Here is an 18,508-nt window from a genome sequence, read left to right on the forward strand (position 1 = left end):
GGGGCAGCTGCCACCTCCAGCCCATTACATATTTTTAACATAAATGAAACATAACATGAGATATCAGCTTTTAGAAATTAACATTGTGGTATTTCCCTATATGAACTGTTCTTCCCTGTTTATATTAATGGTTGCATAATATTTTACCAACTTGATGTATATTTACTTAGCCATTACCTTGTTTGCTTGGTTTCCAATTTTATGTTTTAAAATAATAATACAATGAGTGCCTTTCTACTTATAATTCTTTTTTTCTTTGAAAACATTTTATAGAAGTGGGATTATTAGAGCAAACTTTGGGCATATACTTCAAGCTTTGATAAAGAGAATGCCACAAGCAATCTAATTACTCTCCTTTACTGTCAGTGTTCTTTTTAGAATGTGTTTCATGGTCATCTATTTTTTTCAACTTAATTATAGAATCATGTTGCCAAGTTTTGTATTTAAAACACTATTAGAACTGATTGTCTTGATGGGGATTTTTTTAAGTTTTTTTTTAATGTGGATCATTGTTAGTCTTTATTGAGATTGTTGCAGTCTAGTTTCTATTTTGTTTTGCTTTTTTGCCATGAGGCATGTGAGATCTTGGTTCCCCAATGGAGCATCCAGGTATTGAACCCATGTCCCTGCATTGCAAAGCAGATCCTTAACCATTGGGCCACCAAGGAAGTCCCTAGAAAATCTTGAATGATCATTTCTGTCAGGGATCTTGCAGAATTCCTAAAACAACAGAGGTTTACCTAGATGATTTATTGATAGAATTCTTGCCCGTTAATGCACAGACTTAACTAGGTTCTCCAAGTATCTATAATACTATTTTGCAAAAATTTTTTGTACTCATGTTTGTTTTTGTTTTTAGGAATACACAAAAGAATATCTGCAGAATTTCATACATGAAGGGGGATGATTGTCAGGAGGAACAAATAAATAAGAGACAGTCTGCATCATCCTAGTTGACACTTTTATAGTTTTTTGTTCTTCCTTAGTTTCCTGTACCCCAGGAAGAAAAACACCTGTTATTAGGGACTCTAATCAATTTAAGAATTGCTATCTGAACAATATTGAGTCTAAAAATCCATTTTCATGGAAAGTCTATTTATATCTTCCTTCCTCTCGGCATGTTTTGTAGTCTAAAGTGTAAAAAGCTTGGACTTGCTTTATTAATTTTTTCCTAAGCATTTTATCCTTTGGGATGCTATGTTGAATGCAGTTTCCTTAGTTTCATTTTTGTTATTAGTATAGAGTTGATTTTTGTATACTAATCTTGTATCCTACAACCTGCTCAACATATTCTAGTAGTTTTGTTTTTGCTCTGTGTGTGTATTCCTTACGACTTTCTACAAAGGATCATGTCATCTAAGGACAAAGTTATTATTTGTCTTTTTGCACGGTCTGCACCCTCCAGTACAATGTAGAGTAGAGGCAGTGGGAGATGGTGTCCTTACCTTGTTTCTGATCTTAAAGCCAAAGTATCGTCTCACCATTAAGTGTAATATTAACTGTAGGTTTTCCCATAAATGTCCTTTATCATGTGAAAGTGTTAACTCTCCTAGTTGTGTCAGACTCTTTGTGACCCCACAGACTATAGCCCGCCAGGCTCCTCTGTCCATGGAATTCTCCACGCAAGAATACTGGAGTGGGTTGCCATTCCCTTCTCCAGGAAATCTTCCCCACCCAGGGATCGAACACTGGTCTCCCACATTGCAGGCAGGTTCTTTACTGTCTGAGTCACCACTTCTGTAAAAGTAAGATTTCTTGGCCTCATCTGAAGACTTAGGAAACTGGATCTCAGCTGCAGCGGTAGGGAATCTGTACTTATAGGAAGTAGCTCAGATGACAGCCTTAATGGTGTTTGAGGACCTATACTGCCCACCTATGGCTTTTCCAGGAGTCATGTACGGATGTGAGAGCTGGACAACAAAAAAGGCTGAGGACGGAAAATCTGATGCCTTCAAACAGTGGTGCTGGAGAAGACTCTTGAGAGTCCCTTGGAAGCAGGGAGATCAAACCAGTCAATCCTTAAGGAAATCAACCCTGAGTATGCATTGGAAGGACTCGTGCTGAAGCTGAAGCTGAAGCTCTAATGTTTTGGCCACCTGATGCGAAGAGCAGACTCCTTGGTAACGACTCCGATGCTGGGAAAGATTGAGGGCAGGATAAGGAGGGGGCGGCAGAGGATGAGATGGCTGAATGGCATCACTGACTCAATGGACATGAGTTTGAGTAGCTCCAGAGATGGTGAAAGACAAGGAAGCCTAGTGTGTCCATGGGGTCGAAAAGAGTCGGATAGTACCGAGCGACTGAACAACAGTGTTAAAAGTTCCTGGGCCCTGAAAATGAAACTACTAGTAGCATATTTTAACCTAACGATGGCTTAAAATACTGACGCGGCCTAGCCATAGACTACCTAACGACGAAGTACCGCTGCTTAACCGCGGAAATAATTTTACATTCTTAAGAAATGAATTAAAAAAGTATTTCTCCCTATTACCTCAGACGTGAGACCCAACCACAGGCAAACACAAGCCGAAAGAGCTATTGATTGACACACACTCCAACCAACCTACAACGGAAGAAGAGCGCGCCTGCGCAAGTTATTATCCAATCTGTACTCAGCATTAGCGGAAGAGGCGGGGCGCCTGGAAACGGCCGCCGCAGGGTTGGCGGACTTGAGAAGGAGGGAAGATGGCGGAGTGAGGCTTGCTGAGGCTATCTGGCCTTTGGGCCAGGGGGCGCGCCGGCCCCCGGGCGCTGGAGTGTTTCTGCCGGCCCATGCGAGGTAAGCCGGGAAGGCTAAGGACGGGGGAACTAGCAGGAGGTGGCGCGGCCCAAACATCCGAGGAACAGAGTGCACAGAGCCTGCCCGCAGCTGGCGCGGGCCTTGGTTGGGCGCTGGTTTCCTTCTGAGCTGCCCTAGGGCTGCCGCCCCCGCTTTTGAAGGTGTGTTGCACCACTTCTCAAACCCGTTCCGCCACTGATCTCAGTGCCTTGGCTTTGGCTGCGTTTGTGCTTTCAGCTCTTTGCCCAATGGTTGCACCCACGCTGGTGTTTATCAGGCATTTTCTGTGTCGGCCATCAGGTTATCTTTCAAGAATATCTTAGTTTTATTGGTTGTTTCTGTTCTTCGTCTCACAACTTCGTGCCCACTGTTTTGCTTGAGTCTCGGGTCTCAATCGAGTCCTGTCCGAGTTCTGAGTATTTTGTGTCCCCGTCCCGTTGACCTTGAGATTTGATGTAACAGGTCAGGTTCCCCACCCTCCCACACCACCCCGCCCGGGGATTTTAATTTGAGTCTGTATCGTTTATGTACTCTTGCTTAACTCTGTTATATCCATTTATTCCCACTACCACCTCTCAAACTTCTTTAAGGTCTGAGAAAGCAGCTTTGTCCTTGTATGACCTGATAGTTGACTAATGGCGCTGACTAGATGGAATTCACCGTAGTTTTCCAGAGCTGAAAGAGTCAGTGTACAATTTGATTTATATATATATTTTTTTATAGAGAATGAGGAAGAGTTTGGGGAATTATTATTAGAAAGTAATTTGTTTAATGGGGAGAGGTTACACAGTATAATACTCAAGGCATTTCTATTCTGTTTTTGTTTAACTTTATGGGATGTGTCTTTTTGTAATTTGGGTTGTTAATGACCCCTCACATTTGGTCTTTCAGTTAAATTGTGGGAAGTGTTCCTGTTACTAGATTTCTGAGTTAGTGAAGCCTGTTTGAAACTGGCACGTTGGTTAGGCCCAGTTCAAATGACGTGTCGTAATACAAATGAATGTGACTGGTACACTTTTTGCTGGCCCTGGATTTAGCAGAGCTGAATACCGGGTGAAGAAATACTTCTAAATAAGACCTTTCTGTTGCTTTTGTCTGGAGTAGTTTTTTCCTTTCATTTAGGAAAGTAAAGAAAATATGGGGCAGAACATTCTTCCTACCTTACAAACAGGGTAGGAGAGTGGGTGGAGAGTGCCCACAGCATCATCAGATTCTCCAGGGGAACCATGTTTAAAAACTTGACAACCACTGCTCCAGGAGTTTTGACATCTTTATAAAATTAATGCCAGTGCAGATAAAGAGTAATTTCTTTTCTGATTGTTCCTTCTGAATAGTTTTTGATAATGTTTTTAAGACTTATTTGGCTCATTTGAATAATTATGCACATGGATGCATATAGCACAAATGAGGGCTATATCCTTACTGTAATTTTTTTTTTCTTCCCCTTACTGCAGGAAGAACAATTTCCTTGCCATTTAGGTGCTTTTATATTCATCTCAAAAAGAAAACGAAATGCTGAACTCGGGATTTGGCAAGTGAGTAAAAGTAGCTAACGCTTTCAAATACTGTTAAAGTAGCTCAGAAATAGCTAGATGGAAGTGGAACAAGAAATCATTAGCTTCAACTGAGGATGAATGTCACAAGTGACTATAAATTATTTATATTTAAGCTAAATCGTTTATTTTCAACAAAAGCAATGTATTAGATAATGAAAGAAAATAAAAATTTGATCATTTGCCCAAACCAATAATTTTTATTGGATATGGAGGAAAGATTTAATTAGACTGTAGGAGATCAATTGATAAAATATAAATGTTACTGGGCAAATTTTAGAGTATATTCACTTAAATTTGAATTACAAAGCCTTTTCAGTACACCTTTATTATCTTTTGGTATGAATCTATTCTTCTGAATTTACCACAGAAGTAAAGTACATTCTGTTGCTCAAAGAGCATTAAGTGATAGTGCTTTCATAATAGACAGTAACCTTATGTGCAAATTAGGGTTCACAGCTACTGTATGAGTTTCCTGGGCTATAACAAAGTACTACTAAGTGGGTGACTTGGAGATCAGACATCTGAAATCAAGGTGTTGGCAGGACCATGGTCTCCCTGAAGGCACTTGGGAAGGATTTGTTCCAGGCCTTTCTTCTAGTTTTTGGTAGTTCTTCAGCTTGTGGCAGCATAACTCCATTCTTCACAGGGCATTTTCCCTGTGTGTGTCTTTGTCCTAAATTCTCCCTTTTGTAAGGACACTAATCAGATTAGGGGCCCATTTGGCTTCAGTATGACTTCATCTTAATTAATTACTTACGCAGTGACCCTGTTTCCAAATAAGGTCACATTTTGAGGTACTTGTAAGACAACATATGAACTTGGGGATGACATATGACATAGTTCAACCCATAATGTCTACTTAGTCTTACACCTTGATTGTATTATATGAAAACATTCAACGTTCAACTACTTTAAGGATTAAAATCTTATATCCCAATTGTATAAGGTGCTTAAATATAGTCAAACTCATAGAGCCTGACAGTAGAACGGTGGTTGCCAGCGGCTTCAGGGAGTAGAAATTAAGATTTATTATTTAATCAGTACAGAGTTTCAGTTTTGTGATACAAAGAGTTATAGAGATGGATGGTGGTGATGGTTGCACAATAATGTGAATGTAATTAATGCCATTGAACTGTACACTTAAAAGGGTTAAGGTGATAAATTGTATGTTATGTGTATTTTACAATTAAAAAATGAAAAAAGGTAAGTGAAAAGCTCCAACTATGTATATTTTAATATTAAGAAAAGGAATAAAAACGGAGGAAACAGAATAAGTGCCCTTTAGTTGGTAAGCGTCTTTATCTTATGCCTTTAGAGTAAAGGCTTTGTTGCTTGGATTTATAACCTTAATTAAGTCCATGCAGACTGTTGAATAAAAAGTGACTCAATTATACATATATATATATATATATATATATATACATTCTTTTTTATATACTTTTCCATTATGGTTTATCCCAGGACATTGAATATAGTTCCTTATGTTAATACAGTAGGACCTTGTTGTCCATCCATTCTGTATATGATAGTTTGCATCTACTAACCCCAAACTTCCACTCCATCCCTCCCACCTCAACTCCCCGTTGGCAACCACAAATCTGTTCTCTATGTTTGTGAGTCTATTTCTGCTTCATAATAGGTTCATTTGTGTCATATTTTAGATTTCACACATCAGTGATATCATACAGTATTTCTCTTTCTGACGTCACATAGGATGGTAATCTCTAGTTGCATCCATGTTGGTGCAAATGGCATTATTTCGTTCTTTTTATGGTTGAGTAGTATTCCATTGTATATATGTGCCACATCTTTATTCATTCATCTGTTGTTGGACCTTTAAGTTGTTTCCACATCTTGGCTATTGTGAATAATGCTGCTGTTAACATGAGGGGGGTGTCTTTTTTAATTATGTCAGCAGAATAAAGATCAGATTGACTTCATTAAATGATTCATGAGTCAGGTAGCCTCTCATCTAGCAGACAGAAAGGAGCTCCACTGAGCTGTAGAAGAGGAAAGGTGGGAATGGGGCAGAAACAGGAAATTATTAGCAAAAAATGCATTATTTCAGGGAAGGTCATCCTCCTAAGAGGAACAGAGGGTTCTGCTGACCAGGCAATTCCAGACTGACTGGTTAAAGGTTACATTTCTGCAGGAGGTTGAAACTGCAGTTAGGTTAGGTATTAAGTCTTGGTTTGGTGATGTGGGGTTAGCACAAGGGACTCCATACTGGGCCTGAGTAATAGAAATTTTACATTTGTATAACACATTGATAGCAACCTATAAATCTATAGGGAACTGATAAATAAATGTAAGTGTTTTTGTACTTACAAAGTACCTTTAAATTCTGATAGAAAATGATCTCTAGTATACTTTAAAGGAAAAAGCAGGGTGCAGAACAAAGTATATAGTGTACTGTCATTTATAGGGAGGAAATAAATCTACTTAAGCAGATCTATATTAGTATAGTCTATCCATATTTGGGGGCAGAAACTGTCCAACAAACCCAGCATTTGTTTCAAATAAGACACTTTAAAACTTAATTTGAATGACAGTGATACCCACTTCGTTTTATGAAATGTGTTCTGAATTCACATAGCAAAGCAAGAAAGTACTTAACTCCTATGGTATATCATTGTTCATGTCCTTAGAGGAAGCAAAGTGTATGGGCTATTTATTGATGCATTACCCAAAATTTGGTGGATTAAAACAACAGTAAACATTCGTTATCTTTCACAGTTTATGTGGGTCAGGAGTTAGGGAGCAGCTTGGATGGTTTCTTGCTTGACCTTTCATAAGGTTATATAGTCAAGATACTAGCTGGGATGGTAGTCATCTTAGCTAATTCTATGGTGGCTCATTCACATGGATAGCAAATTCATGCTGGTGGTGGAAAAACCTCAGTTCCTTCCACTGTCAGCCTCTTCCAGGGCTGCTTGAGTGTCCTTATGATACAGCAGCTGGCTTATCCAAGAACAAGGCAGAAGCTTCAATCCAACCTCTGAGCTTGCCTCAAAGGTTACTCACTCACTTCCTCATTCTTTTGCTCCTTGTTTGAACACTAACTAGTATACTGCAATATAGTTTTGACACTAACCGTCTGGAATTAATGCAGACACCCCCCCCCACACACACACACACACACAAGTCAAAGGGCATGACCCTCAAGTAGACTGCCCTTACTTTAGATGTCAGCTGTATTTTGAAGGATCTTCAGGACACTTGTACTTCTGACCTACTGGCTGCAGATTCAGGGATTCCGATAACCCTGTCAGAACCAATTTTTGGTTTCGTTGGTTTTGTATGTTGTTTTTCTGTTCTCCATTTAGCTGAGCTCTAATATTTATTTTTTCCTTCTTGCTGCTTTGGGTTTAGTTTTACTCTTTTCTAGTTCCTTAATGTATAAAGGCAGGTTGTAGATTTGATACTGTTCTTTTTTAATTTAAGCATTTACAACTATAAATTTCTCTCTCAGCACTGCTTTTGCTGCATCCTGTAAGTTTTGGTATATTGTGTTTGTTTTCTTTTGTCTCAAGATTTTTGTTTTTTGACTGTACTGTGTCTTCATTGCAACGCACGGGCTTAATTTCCATGTGACATCTTAGTTCCCTGACCAGGGATCAAACCCATGTCCCCTGCATTGGAAGGTGGATTCTTAATCACTGGATCACCAGGAAAGTTCTTGTCTCAAGATATTTTCAAAGTTCCCTTGTGATTTCTTCTTTGGCCCGTTGGTTGTGTAGGAGTATGTTGTTTAATTTCCATTGGTTCATTTGCTGTAAATTCCAGAGATTTGTAGTCTCCCTCTAGGGACAAGGGGCAGTCAAAATTTTTTATTATACAGTGGTTACATAGATCAACCTTGATTCATTTTTAGAACAGATTATTAAAGGGGTTGAATACCAGGGGCAGCAATAAGGGGGGGCCACCTTAGAAGCTGACTACTACATAAAGTCATTTGACTCAGATCCAGCTGGCACAAGAGCTACATTGAAAATTCCTGTTTTATCTTTTCATCCTCTCAAGTCAAATTTTTTAACATAAAAAATTTACTTTCATAAATTAAAAGTAAATTACTTTTTTTCTGTATCATCATCAGCACTAGTGAGTTTAGGGACCCAGAAATGCCTAGTAAGGCACCAAGTTTACAGAATGTGTGTGTAAGTTTTATAGATCACAGTGTATAGTTGTAGTTTCTTCTAACTCTAGAACCTATTTAAATTTTAGCTCATGTTGGCTAAGTGTATTTAAGAGCCCTGCTATTCATTTATTCAACAAATTTTTATTAAGTGCTTACTACGGGTCACACACTATTCTAGGTGCTTGGGATTTCAGTGAACAAAACAGGTTCCTTCCTGTTGGAGTTTTCATTTTAGGACACTTGACAAACTTATGGAAGTCACCATAAGTTTGTTTTCTATGTGAGTCAGTTTCTGTTTTATAAACACATTCTTAAATCATTTTTTTCGATTCCATATGTAAGTGATATCATACAATACTTGTCTTTCTCTGACTTACTTAATATGACATCTCTAGGTTCATCCATGTTGCTGCAATAGCATTAAGGAAAAGGGACATTAAAAAAAAAAAAACTTCTTTGGTACTTGTTTGGTTTACATAGAATTCTTTCAGCATATTTATTTGTAGAAAGAACTAGCTTTCCCCTTCAACATTGCTACCAATTAGAATTGAACTACAGCAAAGTCTAGTGGCTGGTACAAACCTTGAACTAGCCAGATTAAGTTTCTATAATGAAATAGCTCTGTTCTTCATAGCATTCTAAAGGCTTGTCTGTGGATCTTCTCAGTTTTTCCTCTCATTTCCTCTGCTGCATTTATACCAAAGGCAAGTTCTGTAGTTCTTTTCCTTATATTTGATTCTGAATTAATTTACATTTGCCTTTTGTAGGTTTTAAATCAGAACTGTCAGCAGTCTTGTCTAGTTCAGTTTGTAATTGAGGTTTTTGTTGTTGTTTAATCTCTGTTGCATACTAAAAATGGAGGGCTAGGAAGACTGGTTAGCCAGTCACCATTGGCCATTTTTGTAAGCTTAAGGTAATTTATTTAGGCTTTCAATACGCATTTTTAACTTATTATTTTATATATACGTGTACATAAAATTTAGACTTCTCAGATGGCGCTAGTAATAAAGAATCCACCTGCCAGTGCAGGAGATGCAAGAGACATGGGTTCAACCCCTGGATTGCAACATCCCCTGGAGTAGGAAATGGCAACCCACTCGAGTACTCTTGCCTGGAGAATCCCATGGACAGAGGAATCCCATGGACTCCGGTGGGCTGCAGTCCATGGGGTCACAAAGAGTCGAGCACGACTGAGTGCACACACACAGATAAAATTTATCATCTTAACTATATTTAAATGTGCAATTCAGTGGCATTAAGTATATTCACATTGTGCAACCATTACCTCTGTCTTTTTCCAGAACTTACTCACCATCCCAAACTCAATACCCTATAGTCAATAACTCCCCACTCTCCCAATCCCCCTAGTTCCTAGTAACCTCTATTCCACTTTCTTTCTCTATGAATTTGCCTCATCTAGGTACTTCATGTAAGTGGACTTTATACAGTATTTATCCTTTTTTGTCTGATTTACTTTTGCAAATATTTACAATTTAAGTGTTATGTTCAATAGCAATGAACTGCTGATGTTTTTACATGCTTGCATTGTGTGATCATGGTACAGTGCATACTGTTTTACCTGTGGTTATAGTTTACAAACTTTTTATTGTTCACTCTTAGTCTTAGGTCGTTGAAGATAATTCTGAGTAAGATGATACACATGGTTTTCCCTATTAAGTATTTAAACATCACCTTAGAAGTACAGTACTGCTTTTAAACACAGATGTTTTACATAGAATCATTTCATGGCCATAAAAACTTGGAATATATTACTGAGTTGTGTAACATGAAATTGACATGTATATCTCATTTTATACAATACTAGTTTTTATATAAATCTAACTTTTGTATATACTTACATATTTTTTCTGGCTATTGCTTCTGCTTTTCTGATAATACTGAATTTGGTGGTGTGGTTGGACATTTTCTTTTAAACAATATGCAATCCAAGCAGTTTTTTTGTGTGTTTTTAAATATTACTTTTTAAAAGTAAGCTTCTGTAGAAGTACCTATCTTAATCTTTCTGTTTTTTAATTTATTTTGTATTTCCAGGTATTTCTATGTTGTCTCCTGGAGTGGGGTAGTCCTACTTCTTTTATCCGGTCACCTTCCCTATTGAAATGTGGATATCTCTTCTCTACACTTTACCTCCATGATTTGGATTGGAAAAGGCTGCTTTCCTTTTTGTTCCGCCTCTCAGATTCAACACAGAGAAGCTCCTGGGGTGCAATCTTGCCAGGTTCTCTTGGAAGAAAGAAGCAACTGACATGTATCTTCAGCTGCTATTTGCTTAATCACAAAGAAATTATTTCAAAAGCTTACTTCAAAAGCTGAAGGCTGATGTCTGGTTTGAAACAGATGCTTTGATGGTGATATTTGTGAATTCTTTACCTTTTGTTCCAAACAAGAAGACTGGATATAAATAGCAGGTATTGGTATGACATCAGGGTTTGGGGGTTTTTTAACGTCTTCCAGTTTTAACCACTATCATGATAAGCACAGTTGAGACTTGCAACAGTAAATTCCAGATATATGTTCTAATTTGAAGTGAAAGAGATGCTTAAAGAGATGCTTACACATGTATCTAAATCCTGGCTTATCCTTTGACATGGATTTACTAGATAAGAAAAAGGTCCCATTTTGCAATAAAACCCTTGATGTGATAAAGAAGTAAAAAGACAAGATATCACAAGGTTACTTTCATATGTGAATAAACCATCACAAACCTATAAATAGCTATTTTTACATATGTAAGTCCACAGTTTGGGATGATAAGAGGAGTTGTTCTCCTGGAGAACGAAGCTGTAGTTGACTTCATTCTCAGAAATCTTTGGATATTTGGTATTTTTAAATGTTTTTTCATTCATCTAAGGAATGACCACATTGTGCAGATGCTAACCTTATGAATGCATGCTTGGGTTTAGTGAAAGATTGGTAAAAGGAAACAACAGTTTTGATTCCAGTGATGGAACCCTCTTCACCTCTGTAGCATGAGAGACCTACTGTATTACAAAGTGTTTCATTCTTTTTTGGGGAGTCTTATATAGCGCTTGAGACTCGGTTTTACATGCTGCTAAAGCTGGAAGAAAAGTGGCATAAGTGGATTTTCTGTTCAGAGGATGTGATGGACCCTACAGTATGACCTGCCTCAGCTATGGACATAGAGGAGTGGAGGAGAAAAGGAGGAAAGTTTCCGTATTACTCCTTTCTCCTAGGAAAAAGAAGTGAAACTGCTTTATGCAGCTCCGTCTGAGTTTATGGCGTTTCACATTCTCATAGCTCTGTTTTTTGTAAAAGCATAAATAACTTTTTTCCTTTGACCCAAGATAGGTTCTTGGGTATTTCTTTTTCTAGGCAGTAGGTGTAATGTTTGACTGAAAAGGCTTGGACTCAGATAACTTTCTCCAGTTGGAACTGAACTTTCTCATCAGAGAATGGACCGCAGAAGAAATGTACCCAAATGTGATTGGTTCAGTGTGATTTAGAAAAATTCAGTCTGAAAAAAAGGGGGAAAAAACCCCTCAAACAGGAAAAATAATTCCAGTAAGAAAAGTAATGCACTTCCTTTCTGTTAAAACATTTTATCTGATGAACAGTCTATAGGGTAAAGCTGTCCTTGCTTCCAAATCAACAGAGGACCATTGTATGAATTGCCAGGTCTTTACATAAGAAGAAGGAAACCTTTTATAATAAGTCTTTGTGAGTAGAGAAAGAATTTAAAGCTGCTTCAATGAAATTAAGATCAAATCATCTTTTTAGATCATCTCTGTGATATAGGGAATGTGTGCCGAGGGCCGTACATGCTGTGCTGCTGAAATCTTGGGAAAGATTTATCAGAATTTGAGAGTGATAGAAATAGCCAAAAATGAAAAATAATTGAGCATTCTTAATCATTAGTTAAATTGGTCAGCCAGTTTGCATTGACATAAGAAAACATTTTGGCAAAATAATTACATAATATAGATAAAATATAATTTCCTTTAATTGTGAGCAATTACTCAGTGGTAAAGCATAGTCAAAAGTAGCTTGGATAAAGGTAAATTAAAATTTTCTCTTAGTAACTTCTCAGCCATTTCCTGATGTTTTCTCAGTATTTTGGAGTTGTTAAAAACAGTGTAGGAATGCTTTAGGAATGGAACCTGCCTATATGAGTCCCATTGGTATGTTTTTGAAAATATCAACATTTGTCTGTTAAACCCATCTCCCCCGGCCTTTTTTTTTTTGGCAAGAACCGTTTGGCAGGGTATAGAAGAGACGTGTACCAGCAACACCAGTGAAACTGTCTTTTTCCCACTTGTTTAAATATGTGTGTGTATCAGACTCATCTTCTCAAGTTGCTTTACATATGTTCATTTTACAGCTGAGAGACCACTGCTTAATGTTTTCTTTCAAATTGTTTCTGCATCTTCCATGATTTTCATCAGATGGCATTTAACAAAATGGGTATACTCCAGTTGTACTCGCCCAGTGTTTACTTACTGCATCTACATTGTTTTTCCTGATGTATTTTGTTCCACTTCATGATGGCAAAAGCTGTAATTTTAGGCAGGACTATGCCTCAGTCTATAGCTGTGCCTGCTTCCTTTACTTTGCTCATCCATGTTAGCTGGCATTTTTTCTTTTAAAAAGTTGAACAAAAACGGGATATGTGCAATAGAAATATATATATGTATATTTTTTTTTCTAAATACTTGTGGACAAATGTTACAAGTTGTTTAAGAACAACAAAATCACCAATGTCTTCCATTTTGAGATGTGTATAGTTTTGTAAGCATTAGTGCTTGGTAGCATATTGTAGTGCCATGTTAGGGGTTAGTGCATGAGCCTAGTAATACTTTAAACTTCAGGATGAATTACAGAAAATAAATAGTGTAAAAAGATTGGGAAATCTAGACCTTTTGTTTTTTCATAAATATCTGAATCTGTGATAGTCTCCCTGGGGAAAAGAGATTAAAGCCAAAAGTACTCATTTAGGAATAAAAATGTGGGGTCACAACATGAGATACTATCTTTGAGGATATTTAAGCTTTCCATGAGGTAGCTGGAAAGCAGTTGCCTTGTGTCTTTATGAAACCTTACATCAAAATGAGGCCCTATTTCATGATTCGGCTTTGCTCTCTTAAGTTTGAAGTGAGATTGTTCTTACACTGTTTTCACATTGTATGTCTGGTAGGTTTATTGTTTTCCCACTCCTTTTGCATCAGATTATTTTATATTTTGTATGTTACCAAGATTCTGTGTTTATTGTTCAAGTGAGTGTTTTTCTCATCTGCAGGCCATTTATGCTTCCATCTGCAATATGCTACATGTTAACAGAACAACACTGATCAGTTGTTCAGAGTGTCCTAGATGAATTTCTCATGGGTTTTTCCTGTTTCCAAATCTGCTGAATTGTGTATTGATGGGATTCCAGACTTCTTCATGAGAATTGGAAGTGTAGCTAAATGGAGCCTACCTAGGCTGCCATGTATTAACTCTCTGCTTGGTTATAGTAATTGCCTCAGACAGCTTTCACTTTTTTTCTGCTTTCCTCGTAGAAGTAAAAGTTTATTTTGTTCTGAAAGCATAGCTTTCTGTAGAAAAGAAATTCCTACCTCTAAAAGCTTTCTTGAGAACTTGGAAATGGCCATTTTCTGGGGTGATTTTTAGATCTCAGGAGAGTTTAGGATAGACACAGATTCTACAGTTAGTATGATAGGAAATGCAAAACATTTTTAATGTGGTGTGACATGTGCAGAAACAGGCTTAAACAAATCGACTCTTGGGCAGCAGATCTCCAGGGACCCAGGTTTAGATTCTTAGATTGTACTTAAAGTGGTTGTACTCTTGGTTCAAGTAGTTTAGTGCCTGGGAGAATCCACTTCTGAAAAGCATTTAAACGTTTTAAAAAATACCTCTGAAAAGGTAATGAATGCAAAACAGAGTATATAGGAAAGGATATTTCCTATTGCAAAAAAAAAAAAGCCATAAAACAAACTGATAATTTTCAAGAGGTAGAATTTCAGTAGCAATAAAGTTTTGTATGTATAATTTGTGTTAGCAAGGTTGTACAATAGACTACTACTTGAGTTTGAGGCTCTGTGATCAACAGAATTCCATGAAAGGAAAAAGATGTTTTAGATAAAGAGTGTATAAAGGTACATAAAAACAAACTATGAATGTGCATGAATATATCATTATGTGAGAAATAGCAACTTTTGTGTAAGTCAAAGTTTAAATACTTTACTTGGTTGCTAGAGCAGAGGGTTAGAGCCTCATTAAATTAACCTTATCTGATGCTTAACCTGGAAACATACTCATGCTGACGTAGCCCCACTGAAGCTCATCGTGTGGGGATTTTGCTCATGACGTCTTCTTTTAGCAACAGGCCATTTATAAAACGGCATACATTTTGCTTTGTCACCTCATCTGTCTCCATTAGTTTCCTGGGTACATTTTTTTTAAAGAGAGAAAAGTTTGTTGTGTGTATATATTTATGGTTTAAAAAACAAACCAAGAGCTTGGATAACTGGCTTTTCCTCATGCCTATTGGTGTAGGGGAGTTAGGATTTAAAGGTGTTAAGCAAAAGGATTGAAAGGAATGGCCAAAGACAGTACATCCTCTAATGTAGATGTGCCAAGGCCTGTGGTCTGTGACAGCTTATTTTAAAAGGAACCCAGCAAACTAGTTTCTTGATCTGAAGAATAACACAGCTCTCACATCTGGATGTAATGGTGGAACAAGGGCAACTACTTTTACCTCATGTTCATCTTGGCCATTTAGTACCTTGAAGATTTCCAAAAAGAGTGTGTTCCCTTGTTTCCCAGGGGAAGAAGCTGAAAGATAAATAGAGTGGATCTAAGAAAATAGTGCCTCTCGAATACTAAATTCTTAAATGGCAACTCCAAAGGATAGAGAAAAGGCTATATTAGATTATAGCTCCTCTTTATACGTCCTATGCCTTCAGTTGGTGTTAGAGGCATTGGAATAACCAAGCAATATTCAGACATCTGCATGATCATGAGGACACCACTGCATATTACAGTGATGTCAACAGTTTAGTTACTTAGAACAATTAAATATTACCCTCAACAGCCACATTAATAGTTCTAAATGCTCAAATGTGCTCTTAAGTTTTTGTGGTCTCAAAGTATGGTTGATTATTTTTCAATATTGTGATCCCATGTTTACTCTTTATGTACCTATGATATGCAAAATATGAAGAGACCCTTGGCCTCCAGGAGTTTACATTCTCATGGTGCTGCTGGTACAAGCAAATTGCTTCTAGTTTATTCAGAACATTGCTTGGCTGTTAATTATACCATGTTTGGAAGGATTCCTTGGCCAACAGTTTTCAAAAGCAGAGGGCTATGCTAAACTTCAGGGCATTGATTTTTGAGTTTACATTGTATTAGCTCTGCTGTTCATAAACTCCTTTTCCCCAGGGAGCTGTGCAGGTATGCTCATTAATGTGAATCAGAAACCATTCTGCCTAAGAGCATTTTCATCGTCTATACCACCTATGCTCTTCTGTGCCATCACTGTCAGTAAATGGCCAAGAAAACTTAACTGCTCCAGAGGACATCTGTCAGTACTCTTTTTCCCAAATTTTTACATTATTCTCTACCCGAAAGGACCAGAATTTGCAATTAAGCCTTTTATAACTGAATAGTGGTCCTAATTTTAACCTTTTTGTGTGTGACTTTTGTACCTCTATTCTGAAGCAGCATTGTGATAGATGTGGAGCAGCTGCCTGCATTTCTAAGCAATCACTTTATTAACCTATATTTTCAGTTGAAACTGCATGTATCCTTGTAATTTCCCCTAATTCCTCTTAGTCAAGGAGTTTACTCTGCATGTTTATTAAAACTGGGTCTGGATGAAAGTACGAGCAATAGTGGCAGGCCCATAACTCTTTTGAGTATAATATGCCTAATGCATGGTTGAAAATGTAGTGTTAATGTGCTTACTAGTAATTATATATATCCATTTATTAGTAATGAAGCAATAGAGACTTAAACCACTATCTTGAATTTATTGTTTGGATCATTAGTTTTCATTTTCTAAGCAAAGACTCTTTCTTCCATTGAAAATGGAAGCTAGAAGATAAACAGGGGCAACCACAAGACATTCAGACTGTCAGGAATAGAGCATAACAGTGCTCACCCTCTAACCTCTTGCCTGGTTCCATTAGTCCCTAAGCATGTTTAAAAACAAAAGGCACAAACTAAGCATGTTGAATAAATAAACAAGCTGCTGTGGCTATAATAATCGGGTGCAGAGTTGCAGAAAGGGTATGGAGCGCCAGCGTGGAAGATGTAAAGTAACCAGGAATGGGATTTGTCTGATAAAGTTTATGTGGCTTAAGTTTGGATCTCTTTTAAGACTAGAATCTTGAAAGTGAATAGAGACAATAATGCACGTATTTCAGATGTTCCAGGATTTTCAGGTAACTGGGCAGCTCTTTGGATGGTACTACTATTAACCAGCCATAAGAGTTCCTTCCAGCAAAGGAGCCCTTTACATTTTATGGAAATAGTTCTTAAAATATACACACATCTGTGGTTTGGTTTCTCTGTTGTTCATGTAATCATATTTTCAAAGAAAAGTTTTATAGCCAGAGTTTTATCCTTAATGTTTCGGTTAGACTTCATAATTTGTTGCCTAAAGTTTTTTATGCCAGGTAAAAAGGAGTAACTTTTCCCATTTTGAAGAAAAACCTTGTCATTTATTTTCTTACTTGATGTAGAAAATAGACCAGTTTATTGTGATAGCTTACAATTTTTTGAGATGATTTCTGATTTTGAAATAACCCATGTAAGAACATGTGATCATGACGAATGTACAAATGGGATTCACTGTATCTGAAAGAGGCCTAGGTAGAAGAGAATTCAGGATTAGACTGGTTTTCACTAGGCACCATCCAGTTTCACGTTCTGTGATTGAAAAATATTTTTTCCAAAATTATTTCAACCTGATTTTAATCTTTGCTGTGGGATTTGATTCCAAATACCTTTGGATAACTTTGCAGTAGTTAAAAATGGAACTACTAATAGTCATTTCACTCAGTTCAGGAAGTGAAATGTCATATCCCATGTGTAAAGTTTCTCTTTGGTACTTACCAATAACATGTTTGCCAAACAAACCAGTAAAGATTGAAGGACAGAGTTTCTCTAATCTCTGTTTCCATTATTCCACTAGGGCATGTTAAAATGTTAATATTAGAAATCCAGACATCACAGATTTCTCCAAGAACTCATACTCCTAAACCTTTAAGTCAGAATAGATATGTTAAGGTTAGAATTTTCAAAAGATTTTGTCTCCTTTGGTGATGGTATGCCACACCATAGATTAAAATGTTTTTCTCCCAGGGATAAGTATTCTGGCAATAAATTATCATCAGTCCTTAAGCAACAGTAATGTTTTGACCCTTACCTTAAAACCACCTATCACTGGTAATTTAAAAGATTCATATTAGAATAGCCTTCACATAGACTTACTTCAGTAGCTTGTTTTTACTTACTGTTCAGCATCTTCTCCCTCCCATGGTATATAAGATAATGTTAAAAAACTTTCATTGACTGTTTGGAGTTTTACAAAAGGCCGCTTGCTTTCTAATCTATGCATCTTTGGGATTGTAGATGAAATTTTATTCTTTGCTGTAAAAAGGAACTGCTGTAAGAGTTAGAAACTCTGCACCTGTGTACATATATATTTTGGCAATAAAGCAGCATGGGCTGAGAATGCACTGAAATTTTATTGTGTTATTATTTGGAATGGGTAATTGTAATAATGCAGTAAATTATGGAGATTGAAGAAGGAGCCTATTCACAGACCTGTGCTGAGGTAGGCTCCAGATGTCAAAGAAGACAGGACCTGGGTTTCTTGATACCAAGTTGTAGCAGTTCTGGTGTAGTTCAAAGAAAAAACAGGTAACCATATGAATAAAGAGGCACCACATTTAAAGTATGCCCTTATGCTGTCCCCTTTTTTAACCTAAATTTAGGACCAACTTTATGCTAGGTCTAGGAGCAAATGTGTAGTTTCTGGTAAGG

General features: G+C 37.2%; 1 protein-coding gene and 1 long non-coding RNA gene across 2 annotated transcripts in view; one reads left to right on the plus strand and one right to left on the minus strand.

The window, feature by feature from the left end:
* On the plus strand, positions 1 to 18,207 carry LOC145512950 (uncharacterized). Its single transcript, XR_014058932.1, has 5 exons — positions 1 to 1,707; positions 1,889 to 2,120; positions 2,497 to 2,779; positions 4,234 to 4,314; positions 10,526 to 18,207. It is a non-coding gene; the product is annotated as an uncharacterized LOC145512950 (long non-coding RNA).
* The window catches only part of OIP5 (Opa interacting protein 5), a 13,679-nt gene continuing 13,361 nt past the window's right edge, over positions 18,191 to 18,508 (minus strand). Inside the window, exon 5 of the mRNA XM_081507696.1 lies at positions 18,191 to 18,360. Coding sequence (XP_081363822.1) covers positions 18,256 to 18,360 — 105 coding nt within the window. The 3' untranslated portion in view covers positions 18,191 to 18,255. The remainder of the gene's footprint in view (positions 18,361 to 18,508) is intronic.

Source organism: Giraffa tippelskirchi, chromosome 7, assembly GCF_054371585.1.
Source record: "Giraffa tippelskirchi isolate mGirTip1 chromosome 7, T2T-mGirTip1v1.2.pri, whole genome shotgun sequence".
Taxonomy (NCBI): Eukaryota; Metazoa; Chordata; class Mammalia; order Artiodactyla; family Giraffidae; genus Giraffa; species Giraffa tippelskirchi.